This window comes from Choloepus didactylus, chromosome 16, assembly GCF_015220235.1.
Source record: "Choloepus didactylus isolate mChoDid1 chromosome 16, mChoDid1.pri, whole genome shotgun sequence".
In the NCBI taxonomy this organism is placed as follows: Eukaryota; Metazoa; Chordata; class Mammalia; order Pilosa; family Megalonychidae; genus Choloepus; species Choloepus didactylus.
This window is the reverse complement of record NC_051322.1, coordinates 62570104-62584141: the sequence shown is the minus strand read 5'-3', so window position 1 is coordinate 62584141 and position 14038 is coordinate 62570104. Positions and strand designations below refer to the sequence as shown.

Here is a 14038-nt window from a genome sequence, read left to right as displayed (position 1 = left end):
GGGAAAGATTTAGGTGTTCTTTTTTGCTTTTATTTTTATTTTGGAGTTAGGAAAAGGTTTCAACCTTTGTTTTGGTGGTGAACACACAAATGTATGATGGTGCTGTGAATGACTGAATGTACACTGTGGATGACTGTAGAGTGTGTGAATATATCTCAATTAAACTGTATTACAAAAAGTAAATGAACAATGGGGGGGAGGGGAGAATGGGATGTTTTGGATGCTCTTTTTTATCTTAATCTTTATTTTATTTTTTGGGTAATGAAAATGTTCAAAGTGTGTGGTGATGAATGCACAACTACAGGATGATACTGTGAACAACTGAATGTACACTTTGAATGATTATATGTCATGTGATTATATCTCAGTAAAATTGCATAAAAAATTAAAAAAAGATCAATGGAATCTATAGTGACACAAGAAGGGATTTTTAATCTTGAAACTTTTAAAGCTGCCAAAGGATTCATTGAAAGTAACTGGAGCCAAACTATGGCATAAGAACTATATTCAGTTTACTATACAGTTACCTTAATCATTATTATATTCCACAATTATAAATAACATAGAGCAGTGTGTGGCCTTAACTGCAGATCCCTCCCTCTAGCAATTGGTCAAATGCTTGAATAGCCATTTCTTTGCTCATGCTCATCATTTTTGTATTCACAGTCATTCAGCAGCCCTCAATGATCTCCCATGGAGAAGTCACTTCCTTATATCATGGCCATTATTCCTACTGCATAAAATTATCAGATTCAGGGTAAAATTGATGAAAACTCAAACAGGAGTAAAATCTCTTCTTTCCTGTTTATCAAAGCAATATATTGTGTTTGCAGAAAATTGAGGGGGGGAGGACTGTAATAAAGAAAATTAATCACCCATTAAAAAAAAAAAAAAGAACCACATCTAGACACGTAGTAGTTTGAAGGTGTACAATGCCAAGGACAAAGAGAGAATTCTGAAAGCTGCAGAGAAAAGCAATGTGTTATGTACAAGGGAATCCCAATAAGATTAAATGCTGATGTCTCTCAGAAACTATGGAGGCAAGAAGGCAGTGGGACAAAACATTTAAAGTGCTGAAAGGAAACAACAGCCAAACAAGAATTTTATATCCAAGACCGCCCTTCCAAAAAAGGGGAGAGATTAAAACATTCCCAGATAAACAAAAGCTCAGGAAGTTTGTCACCATTAGACCTGCCCTACAGCAATGCTTAAGGGAGTTCTTCAGACTGAAAATAAAGGACACTAGACAGTGTATTGAGGCAGCACAAAGAAATAAAGACCTCCAGTAAAGGTAACCATGTGGATAACTATAAATGCCAGTACTATTGCGTTGTAATTTTTGGTATGTAATGAGATAAAAGAAATAGGTGATTAAACAAAAATAATAATAAAATCAATGAAATCCAAAATTGGCTCTTTTATAAGAGCAATAAAATTGACAAACCTTTAATTAGACTAACAACAATAAAGAGGGCAAGAATGCAAATAACTAAGACCAGGTATGAAAAGGGGGACATTACTACCAATTCCACAGAAATAAAAAGGATTTTAAGTAGACACTAGAACAATTGTATGCTAACAAATAAGATAACCTAGATAAAATGCACAAATAACTAAAAACACACAAACTACCTACACTGATTCAAGAAAAAATATCTTAGGCCAAAAGTCAGACCATTAATAAGTAAAGAGATTGAGACAATAATGAAAAAACTCCAAATTAAGAATAGCCCACGAGATGAATGTGGACCCGGCATTGTGGGACAGAGAGTATCTTCCTGACCAAAAGGGGGATGCAAAATGAGACAAAATAGTTTCAGTGGCTGAGAGATTTCAAATGGAGTCAAGAGGTCACTCTGGTGGACATTCTTATGCACTATATAGATAACACCTCTTAGGTTTTAATGTATTGGAATAGCTAGAAGTAAATACCTGAAACGACCAAACTCTAACCCAGCAGTCTGGACTCCTGAAGACAATTATATAATAATGTAGATTACAAGGGGTGACAGTGTGATTGTGAAGACCTTGTGGATCACACCCCCTTTATCTAGTGTATGGATGAGTAGAAAAATGGGGATAAAAACTAAAGGACAAATGAGGTGGGATGGGGGGATGATTTGGGTGTTCTTTTTTCACTTTTATTTTTTATTCTTGTTCTGGTTATTTCTGATGTAAGGAAAATGTTCAGAGACAGATTGTGGTGATGAACGCATAACTATGTTATCATACTGTGGACAGTGGATTGTATACCATGGATGATTATATGGTGTGTGAATGTATTTCAATAAAACTGAATTTAATAAAAAAAAAAAAACTCTAAAAAGAAAAGAAAAGAAAAAGAACAGCCCACGACCAGATGGTTATCACTGGTGAATTTTACTAAACATTCCAAGAATAATTAACAGCAATCCTGCTCAAACTCTTTCAAAAAATTGAAGAGGAGGGAACACTTCCTAACTCATTCTATGAGGCATGCATCACCCTAATACCAAAGCAAGATAAAGATATGAGAACAAGTGAAAATTATGGATGCATATCCCTGATGAATATAGATATAAAAATCCTCTACAAAATACTAGCAAACTGAACCCAGCAGCACATTAAAAGACTTATACACCATGACCAAGTGGGATTTATACCAGGAGGCAAGGGTGGTTCAACATGAGAAAATCAATTAACGTAATATACCACATTAATAAAATGAAAGAAGAAAAACACATGATCATCTTAGTTAATGCAGAAAAGGCATTCAACAAACTCTTGATAAAAACACTCAGAAAACTAGGAATAGAAGGAAACATCCTTAATATGATAAAGAACATTTATGAAAAACCCACAGTTAACATCATACTCAATGGTGAAAGACTGAAAGTGGTCTCTCTAAGATCAAGAATAAGATAAGGATACCCACCATGACCACTGTTATTCAACATTGTACTGGAATTTCTAGCCAGAGCAATTAGCCAAGAAAAACAAATAAAAGATATCCAAATTGGAAAGGAAGAAGTAAAACTTTCCCAATTTTCAGATGACACGATCTTATATATAGAAGTCTTAAAAAATTCACTAGAAAGCTACTAGAGCTAATAAACAATTCAGCAAAGTGGAGGAGTTCAAAATCAACATGCAAAAATCAGTGGTGTTTCTTACATACTAGTAATGTTACTCTGAAAAGGAAATTAAGAAAAAACTCCATTTACAATAGCAAGTAAAAGAATCCAGTATCTAGAAGTAAATTTAACCAAAGATGTAAAGGACTTGTATGCAAAAAACTAAAAAAACATTGCTGAAATAAACTAAGGAAAACCTAAATAAATATAAGGACATTGCATGTACATGGACTGAAGACTAAATATTGTTAAAATGTCAATTCTACCCAAAATGATTTACAGATTCAGGGCAATTTCAATCTAAATACCAACAGCTTACTTTGAAGAAATGGAAAAGCCAATCATCAGATTTGTGTGGAAGAGCAAAAGGTCCCAAATAGCCAAAAACATTTAGAAAAAGGAGAATGAAGTTGGAGGACTCGCACTTCCTGATTTTAAATTTTAAAACACATTACAAACCTATAGTAATCAAAGCAGCATGATACTGACTTAAGGACAGACACACAGACTAATGAAATTGAATTGACAGTTCAGAAACAAACCCCGCATCTATGGCGAACTGAACTTTGACAAGGGTGCCAAGTCCACTCAATGGTGAAAGAATAGGCTGTTTAGCAAATGGTGTTGGGAAAACTGGATACCCACATGCAGAACAATGAAGTTAGACCATACTTCATATCATATACAAAAATCAATGCAAAATGAGTGAAGAGACATTTGCACACCGATGTTCATAGCGGCATTATTTACAATTGCCAAAAGATGGAAACAACGCAGGTGTCCATCAAATGAAGAATGGATAAACAAAATGTGGTATACATATACTACAGAATGTTATTCAGCAGTAAGAAGGAATGAAGTCTTGAAGCACGTGGACAACATGGATGAACTTGAGGAGGCTATTGTGTTGAGTGAAATAAGTCAGTAAAACACAAATATTGTTATGACCTCACTAATATGAACTAATATGATATGTAAACTCAGAGACATAAAATCAGGAATATAGGTTACCAGGAGATAGAAAATGAGGCTAGAGAATGGGGAATGGTTGTTGAATGTGAAGAATTTTTAACTAGGTTGAATTTACGTTTGGAAATGGATAGAGGTGATGTTAGCACACTGTTGTGAGCATAATTAACAGTGAATTGCATGTGAATGTGGTTGAAAGAGGAAGTTTAAAGTCATGAATGATACAAGAAGGAAAGTTAGAGGTTAAAACATGGGACTGAATAACACAGTGAATCTTGGGGTGGACGAAGACTATGATTAAAAGTACAAATAAAAAGAAGTTCTTTCATGAATGTATGTGGAATGTATGACACTATTATAAGGAGTTAATAATAGAGTGGTACATTTCAAAAAATGTACCTGTTGTAAACTATGGACTATAGTCAATAGTAATATCTTAATATTCTTTCATCAACAGTAAAAAATGTACCACATCAATACTAGGGGTCAATAACAGGAGGGTGCAAGGGGCTGGGGATGTTTTGGGTATTCTTTTTTATTTTATTTTAATAAAACTATATATATATATATATATATATATATATATATATATATTTGGAGAAATGAAAATGTCCTAAAATTGATTGTGGTGATGAATGCACAACTATGTGATGATGCTGTCAGCCGTTTGGATGGATTAGGTTGTATGGTGTATAAATATATCTCAACAAAATTGCATTTAAAAAAAACAACAATGCAAAATGGATTGAGGACCTAAATATAAGACCTAATGCTACAACACTCATAGAAGATAACATAGTGGCAAATCTTCAATATTTGGCAACGGATTTGGGATTTGGCCATGGATTCTTAAATATGACACCAAGAGCATGAGCAACAAAAGAAACAGTAGACAAATTTGATTTCACCAAAATTAAAAACTTTTGCACATTAAAGGACATTGTCAGCAACGTGAACAGAAAAGCTACAGAATGGAAGAAAACAGTTTCTAAGAATATATCAGATAAGGGTTTAATATCCAGAATATATAAGGAACTTTTTCAATACAACAAAGAGAAAAACAACCCAGTTAAAAACTGGGCAAAGGACTTGAATAGACATTTCTCCAAAAAAGATAAATGAATGGCCAATAAACACATGAAAAGATACTCAACATCATTAGTTATTAGGGAAATGAAAATAAAAACTACAATGAGATCCCACTTTACATCCACAAGGATGGATATTATTAAAAAAGCAGAAAATAGTGTTAGAAAGGATGCCAAAAAATTAACTCTAGTGCATTGTTGGTGGGAATGTAAAATGGTGCAGTCACTGTAGAAAGCAATATGGCATTTCCTCAAAAAGTTAAATACATAACTACCACATGGCCTGGCAATTACACTTATATACCCAAAAGAATTGAAAGCAGGGTCTTGTACAGATATTTTCACACTGATGTACATAGCAGCATTAGTTACAATAGCCAAAAGGTAGAAGCAACCCATATATCCAATCAGATAAATGGATATACAAAATGTGTTATATACATAAAATGGATTATTCCTACAATATATGATCCTGGATGGGATTTAACAATGAAGGAGAAAAAACTCAAAAAGACATTATCAGGACTTACAAAAAATTGGAATATAGACATTATACAATGTTAAATTTCTGGAACTTGATAACTGTATTGAAGGTGGTTACATAAGCAAATATCCTTGCTTTTAAGAAATGAAAATGGAAGTATTATGTGTTCAAGGAGCATGATGTATACAACCTACTCTCAAGAGTTCAGAAAATAGATAGTTAAATGAATAAATACATAGAGTGATATATGGCAAAGATGGCAAAATGATGAAATTGGTGGACCTGGGTATGCAGGGTAGTTGGTATGTTGGAGTTTTCTGTATGGGTTTTGCATTATTTTTGCAAAAAAAATGCTATGATTTCACAGTACCTGAAAGGTAGTTATAGAACTTTCCAACAACTTGTTTCAAATGTTTCAATCACTTGTAAAAAAGAACAAGTAGTTTGAAAATGCTAATATATCTCTTGCACTAGCTAAAGTAGATATAACCATTACTAGTCATTTAAAACAGGAAAACTAGATTTTAACTTTCTCTTGGAAAGGGAACATGCCATATAATTTTTGCACTCTGAGTGCATCTAGTCCAATACATAGCTATAAGCATTCCTCCACTAAAGCTGTAAGCATTCCTCCATTAAAACTAATCAAGCAATATCATTACCTTTTACCAAATACAGAGACTTTTCTTTCAGATGTAGAAGATGTGGGCTTGTTTATATTCAACTTTCCGAAGGCTGGTTTTTCTTTGCTTTAAGAAAAGGAGAAAAATTACTCTTCAAAATATAAAAAATATTAGCTCAAGAAACTTTTGGAAGTATCTTGGAACCAACACCCCCACACCCACCATTACCTATAAAAACAATTCAAAATCATGAAAATTTCTGGCATCAATCATAGCTGTTATAAATGGGATGGGCTAATAACATAAACTATCATGCTAAAATGTTAAAAAAGCACCACAAAATATGTCTATATTAGATTTCAATTATATTTAAATATTTACATTTATGTTTGAAAAAAATTTAATATAGATATGTTTAGTCATAGGAAGATAATTACATTAAAAAATTCTTTTAATGCTGTCATGATGGTATAGGTTTTACAGGTACAATTTAAAGCCTACTCTTTATCAGAATGCAGCTATACTTAAAAATGTATATCATCTGAATTACAGAAAAAAAAAATCATTGACAATGGCTACTTTTTACCTTCTAACACAACTCCAGACATACATCTTTTGAAGTCCATAATATTCAACAGTACAAAAAAATTCTGTTTAAACTGTTCAGAAGGAAAAAATATATAAATCCTTCAAATTTTTAAAAGTAGCAGAGGCTCATACCATGCAAATTTAAGCAGTTTAAGAAGAGATAGCAAGTAACTTATAATCTGGTATTAAGAGAAGAATTGATACAGTTTACAAACACCCTTCTCTCAACTGGAAGAAAATCATTCATAGGGAAAAAGTACAGCAAGTATTTTTTTGGACATTTTTTTCCCCAGCAAACCTGGAGGAAATGGACTGGAGAGGCAGTTTTCTATAGGCTATTACTATTCTATACTATAGATCATCATCAGGGCAAATATCTTTGAGAGTTTTCTAGTTGGATACACCTCAATAAATTGACAAGTTACAGCACAGAAGCTGTTTGAATAAGCAATTTTAGAATATAGGAGAAATCTCTGAACATGCTTGGAGTCCCACAAAAGGACAGTGTGCTAGACAGTTCTAAACACAGCTAGTCACATGGGGAGTGGACGCTAATAAGGTTAGCGATATCAAAGAATGTGCTAAAGGGGAATTTAAGGTCCCTTTATGGGTTGCCTTTCACATATGAGAATGCTCAGGCTTTGGGAAACAAATAAAATAAAATACAACACCTGGTACAGTGCCCACTTTTAGCTTTCACTGACCCAAAACAATTTAGTGAAACAGACAGGATTCAACAAAATATCACTCACACTACCTCTTTTAAATTAACCGTTTTTACAGATCTCTTTGTCCAAGACATAAGGCAGGCAGGTGAGAACCACAAGTGGAGGTACTTACGTTTGAGGGGTATAGAGGCCTTGTTTATTGAAGTCCTGGGCTCTTAAATCCTGCACAGACAGGCGGCCAGCACCACCGGTGGAAACAGAACTGCGCTTCATGCTTATGACCTACATTCATGAATTCAGCATTAAAAAATCCTTCCAGACCAAGTGGTATATTAAGCACCAACTATTATCTTTATCCTTAAACATAAAGGTGGCCAAGTTTCACTGTTTCTTTCTCTTGGGTTATCTTTACTCATTCATGTACTGTGAGGTCCTCATTTGCAGGGAATATCTACAATTTCATTTAAAAATATTCAACACACATAAACTTTTACTGCCTACCATGTAGAAGGGAGATATAAAGATGAACTAGGTATAACTCCTGCCTTCACAGGGGTTTCTATAGTAGTTAAGCCTGGAATCCCAACCTGGAACACATCACTGCTAGTGGCTGTGCCTATTTGAATAGGAAGTTAGTTAGAAAGTACCTAACAAGAACTCCCTCAACGTCTTCTATCCACCTCAAAATGTTTTATTTTCTTTGATCTCAGAAAATGGTTATTTTGTTTTCTTTTCCTAATGACAATTGTCCTGCTATATGCTAACCCATTATTTCCCAGCTTTATACTTTTCAATTACTGCCTCACTTGCTTCAACCGCCCCTTCAACAACGATAATCCACAGAATATTCTATAGGCTGCCTCAATTTTCTCAGGCCTTATTAACATCTCATTCCCTTCACATCTATGAAACCACTGCTTCCTAGAATAATCACGATTGACATGACAAATCTCTTGGTCCTGCCTCATCTCTCCGCAGCATTAGACATTTAAGATACCCAGCCTTCTCGAGTCTTGCCCTGGCTTCCAGAAAAGCATACATCTGTGGTCATCCTTTTACTTCTCCGGGCACTCCTAAGTCTTTTACACTAATTACTCCTGTTTCTTCTCCTTCAATATACACTTCTTCATTCATTCAACTTTTCCATTCTATATGTCCACTCCCAATCTCCACTTAAGCGCAGCATTCCATATGTACTCCTTATACGGCCACCAGTACCTCAAACGCAGTACACCAAACAGCAGTTTCTCATCTTGCCCCACCCCCCCATCAGTTCTTTTCTTTCCCCCTCTCCAGCTTGTTTGCTTCCCATCAGTGTCCCCTAGACACCCCTCTCCCCTGGAAATTCATTGCCAGTAGACATTTATAGGACTCTGGGAAACTATGCCGCGCACAGACTCGGCCCTGAGACCTCTCACAACAGGCGGCACCGAATTGCAGTCCTTCTTCAGGGCCTCTGAACCTAAGTTGTTGGCGCCTTCTCTTTGTCTCCCAGAACGGTACCGTCCGAAACAAAATTAACCCGAATATCCTTCATGAGTCGACCTCCCATTAGTCACTCACCTTTATTCCAGCTTCCTGATACGACACAGAGGGCAAATTTCTGTAAACCGCGCGGAGTACCGCAGGAACCGCGAGAACAAGGACTCTTTCCTTCACCACCCGCGCTGTTCGAATTTTAAAATCTCCGCCGACGTGACGTCACCACGCGTGCGCGCGTGCGCGCGCGTGCGTAGTACCCGCGCGTTGCCTTCTCTCGCCTAAGCTACGCGTGCTGTTTGCTGCCCGCAGTCTTGGCGGGCGTGTCGGCGTTTCTGGGCACCTGTAAGCATCCTTACGAAGTCTGCTCCAACCTCTAAAGTTAGGTGTGAAGACGCGAGGGGTCTCCGTCTCTGAGGAGAGGGCAGAGCGTTCGAAGTCGCCCCGGAAACGCCCTTTCCGTACAGCCGCACCCGTTAACTATTTTTTCCTTTTCCCTGAATAGTCTGGTCTTTCATGACCACTATTTTAATGTGTTCTATTTTCACGACAAGGGAATGGGAAGGTAGTGTGCATTTTTCTGACCAGGGAAGCGGTGAGGTAGGAGGTGGCGGGTGCTGAATGTAAGTGCAGCAGGCCGTCGCCTGCATTCCGGGCTCTGGATTTGACTGTTCGACAGCGTCTCATGGTCCCCTAGTGGTGGCCTGTGAGAAGCAAGGAAGACGCGAGTGGTTGACAGTGGGGGGTAGGTGTGAAGCAGAGAATGAAGTAGCGCGGTAGAAAGAGGGGCCTTAAGCACAGTAAGTTAGTTTGCTCATATTGGACTCCCCTACTTCCCTGAGCTGGAGACCGACACTGCCCTGCACCTGGAGAGTGGTGGGAGTGGAGTCGGGGTGGAAGAAAGAGCTTAGAGCCAAAGTCTGGATAGTTAGGCCTAGCAGCAATTATGCTATTAAGTAGAGTAATTTTGGGCAAATCATCTTTCCTGTGAGAGTTCCAGTCTTGCCTTCTAAATTTCTAGTTCTCCCTGGTTGTTACAGGACCTCTTCACCGCAAGTGGTCCTCTGCAGTGGAGACCGATACTAGGATTACCATCCCCTATGATAGCAGCAGCATTTGGCCTTTGAGCAGTTGCTTTTTGTGGAGCACTGTGCATAGCACATCATGTAGATCATCTCATTTAATTCTCGAAATTATTCACTGAGACCTCATAAAAATGAAATTGAGGCGCAGTGAAAACAATGACTTGTCCCATGGTCATACTGTTAATACATGGAATTAGAAGTTTGAGTCTGAATGTCGTTACTATTAAATGTGCTTGTAACCATCTATTTCTTATTCTGCCCCCCCTTTTCATTTCTCAACTACACTAGATTTAGAGAGTAATACTCAGAACTGTAAACCATCTTTTGAAAAAAGATAAAGTTCTGAAAAACCTAGCTGCCAGAGGAGTACTGCTCAGAAGCAGTTACAGGTCTGGATCCTTAACCTGTCAGTTTAGTGCTTCTGCTGTTGCTCTGCCTAGACCAATAATTTTCAGTCTTTTCCTTTTTACCCTTTTACTCCATTGGTCGCAGTAGTTAAGTAGGGCTGTGATACCAGAGAATGGAGAATTGCTACTGCAAATGTAGTTTGAAACACCAAGGGCTAACCTACTAGCAACTCCTCTTGAATTTCTGTGACCCTCTGTACATAATTTTATCTCATTAAAAATGGGGAATTCCTATGGATAATGTAGTCCTCTTTGCTTTGACAGGATACTTTCATCTTTTAAGGATCCAATGACTTCCTGACTTGGAGGATGTGTACTTGGTGGCTGGATCCAAGGACCAAAGCAAGGAGGCTATGGACAGCCCAGAAAGAGAGGAAGATCATATTGGGCTTCCAGAAATAAGATCAGGTTTTACCCCTCTTTGGCCAAGATGACTGATGATTTTTAATTATCAACTCTGATATTAAAAGAAGTTTATAGTAAAAAGTTGCAATTTTCCTTGGAACTGCTCCAGATATGTATATTACCATATCGTGAATGTGAAATTTCTTCTAGGGTACATTTGATGTTTGTATACTTACATATCAAATCTGCCTTTGTATATGAAGTATATTTTTACTGAAATACAGTAAGAGCTTGATAGGAAAGTTGGGTTTTACTTCTTTTCCCTAAATCCTAGAGGTGTTAATTTTGAGGAAGAGAATGTCTGTGGTGCACCAGCTGCCACCTGGATGGTTACTGGATCATCTTTCTTTCATTAATAAGATAAACTATCAACTTCACCAGCTTCACGAGCCTTGTTGCAGTAAAAATAAGCCCACTGCTTCTGTCCACTTTGGTTCTCTTCAAATGGATTCTATGTCCTCTCTTGGAGCCTCTTCAGCATTTATTGCTTCTGACTCTACCACCAAGCCAGAGAATGATGATGGAGGAAATTATGAAATGTTCATACAAAAATATGTTTTTCGACCTGAATTATTTGATGTCACCAAACCCTATATAATTCCAGCTGTTCACAAAGAGTGCCGACAAAGTAATGAAAAGGAAGATCTAACGGATGGTGTTAAAAAAGAGATCTCTGTTTCTGTTACTGGAAAGGTAGAAAGTTTTAAGAAATATTTTTCTCCAGGAAATACAGAAAAAAAAATTAATCATTCCAATATCTCAAATGTCTTGTGATTTACTAAATATGAAAGCAGAATCAATAAAGCATAAGAAGGCTTTAATATATCCAGAGTAATTTGAAACCCTTCTAATGTTCTACCATTCCTTTAAGACTAAATTTGCAAAATTTAAAAGTTAGCAAAGTTGATTGAGAAGTAAATATTCTGTAAATTAAACACACAAACTCTTAGGCACTTGGCTTTTGGGACATTTTTAGGGACCTGTCCCTTGTGGGACAGATAATAAAAGCTTAGTAATGGGAGTAGAAAGCTACTTTGAAAATGTGCATGTTTGTAAATCATACGTATTTGTATGTACACACTGGTGCAATCTTTTAATATATTTTTGAGAAGACAATACAGGATCAAATTAGTTATACTCTAATACTTTCTTTTTTTGTATCTTTGAAGTGCTCAGCAATGATTATGCAAAGTTCATTTCAGGTAGATTATATTAACATTTTCTTTGTTAGAGATAGGAATAACATTCATTATTCGCTCAACAAATGTTTGAGATCTTCTATTTGCCATTGTACATAGAATGATGAAACAATGTAAGCACAGTCCCTGGCCTCATTGATCTTATAATTGAGTGAGGAAGAAAGATATTAAATAAATAAGAATGCATTCTGAGAATTAGAAAAAGGAAAGAACTAGAGATAATCTATTACTTTTTCTTATAGGTACTTGAAATAGAAATTTTAATGTTTCTCGACTATTTTCTTTTTCCTTTCAACAAATATGTATGGTGCATCTGTTAAGTGTTAGAAAAGAAAATGTATACTGTTGTCTGAGGTCTTAGTAAAATAGTATGTAAGTTTTATCATAGCTTACTAATTAAGACAAAAAACAAGCATTTGGAGTTTAAAGAGTACATACATTATCTTTTAAGGTTTAGTCTTTTATATAGGTTACATTTCTCATATTTTAATATGGAAAAATATAGATGAAGATATGTAATGAATGTTATCTTGACAAGACTTACTTTATTTCTGATATGCTAAATCAAATGATAGTTTTACCTTAAGTGCATTTATTTATTCAGCTAACAAACATTTATTATTAGCCTGTTAGAGGTTTGGCAATATTTAAGTGCTGGGTGTTTAACAACAAAAAGTGCAGTCTTTGCTCTGTATTGCACTGTCTTCTGTGTTCTTTTCTATGGAGTTTTTAGATGGAGAACATTATTTATATCTCTGATTTGTAACTAACTTTCAGATCAGTCATAAAGAGCTATTATAAGTACATTGGGATTTCTTTTGGTGGTAGCACATGGGTGGTTTCTCTCTTCAGAAACAAAGAAAGTTGAGAATAATTATACCATGTATATCAACTGATAGGTGACCCTGGTAACTTCACACTGTGTCACAGCTGCCTTATGCTCAGTGGGTGCTTGTGATATGTTTTATTACATGGTACTAGTTCTTATTAAAAGTGGATAAGGTTGGGGTGACTTTTCATTGCCTGTTAAATTGGTAATTACTTATTTACTTTTTTACTTTGGAAAAGCTTGCCTCTTTAGTCCTTACCCTTTGCATTGATTTTGATCTTAACATATTACCTCTTGAAATCTGGAACACACAATATGAAAAATATGATAAAGACAATAGAAATATATATCAAAAGCTCAATACTGTGATAGATGGCAACATAACTTTTTCTTATTATTTGTCTATCCTTTAGAAGCGTAAAAGATGTGTTGCTTTCAATCAAGGTGAATTGGATGCTATGGAATACCATACAAAGGTAGGTGTAAAATGTTCATTGATCACAATTGGAAGATTCATGCTTTACATAGTATAAATAATGTATTACATAAATAAGGATGTTCTTAAAATCAAGTAATCATTTTGATCAGTATTGTAATTCAATAGTGAAGTGATTTGTTATTTTTATAATAATGAACAGTCTAAACCAGTTTTTGTTAAAAATTCGAATATTTCTATTGGTTTCCCATATTTAATATAAAAGCCTATTGTCTATAAGTAAAATAGTTTATAAAGATAGTGGCAAAAGGAAGCATGAATATTGTTAAGGATGTATTTCTAGAATTTAGAGATAAATGAGATTGAGGAGTTGAAGAAATGAGAAGAAACAAAGGGTTCACAAATATTTTAGGCCTAGTTGTCCATGGAGTATCTTTCACTATGGGAAAATTGGGGTTGGATTTTGGCTTAGAAGGGATGATACTAAATTCAGTTTTGGACGTGTTGAATTAAGATGGTGATAGAACAGTGGATCTTAAATGAACTGAAGATAGCTGAATAGACAAATGTTAAATCTTTGAATACCAAAAATCGGTATCTTTTAATTTTGGAAACACACCTGCTGCCTAGAAATGCCAGCTGCAAGATTAAACTGCAGAACTTTG

At 35.7% G+C, this 14038-nt stretch overlaps 2 protein-coding genes across 4 annotated transcripts in view; one reads left to right on the top strand and one right to left on the bottom strand.

The window, feature by feature from the left end:
* Positions 1–7823, bottom strand: part of NDC80 (NDC80 kinetochore complex component) — a 53266-nt gene extending 45443 nt beyond the window's left edge. The window contains exons 1-2 of the mRNA XM_037805962.1: positions 7706–7823; positions 6317–6403 (exon numbers count right to left, since the gene is read on the bottom strand). Of these exons, the coding sequence (XP_037661890.1) occupies positions 6317–6403; positions 7706–7806 (188 nt within the window). The 5' untranslated portion in view covers positions 7807–7823. The remainder of the gene's footprint in view (positions 1–6316; positions 6404–7705) is intronic.
* A 1462-nt stretch (positions 7824–9285) lies between these two features.
* The window catches only part of METTL4 (methyltransferase like 4), a 48091-nt gene continuing 43338 nt past the window's right edge, over positions 9286–14038 (top strand). The window contains exons 1-4 of one of the 3 annotated variants that reach the window (XM_037806179.1): positions 9286–9357; positions 10769–11602; positions 12079–12111; positions 13351–13413. In XM_037806179.1, coding sequence (XP_037662107.1) covers positions 11207–11602; positions 12079–12111; positions 13351–13413 — 492 coding nt within the window. In that variant the 5' untranslated portion in view covers positions 9286–9357; positions 10769–11206. Of the gene's footprint in view, positions 9399–10768; positions 11603–12078; positions 12112–13350; positions 13414–14038 lie in introns of all 3 variants that reach the window. The other 2 variants (XM_037806180.1, XM_037806181.1) reach the window with 2 other exon arrangements.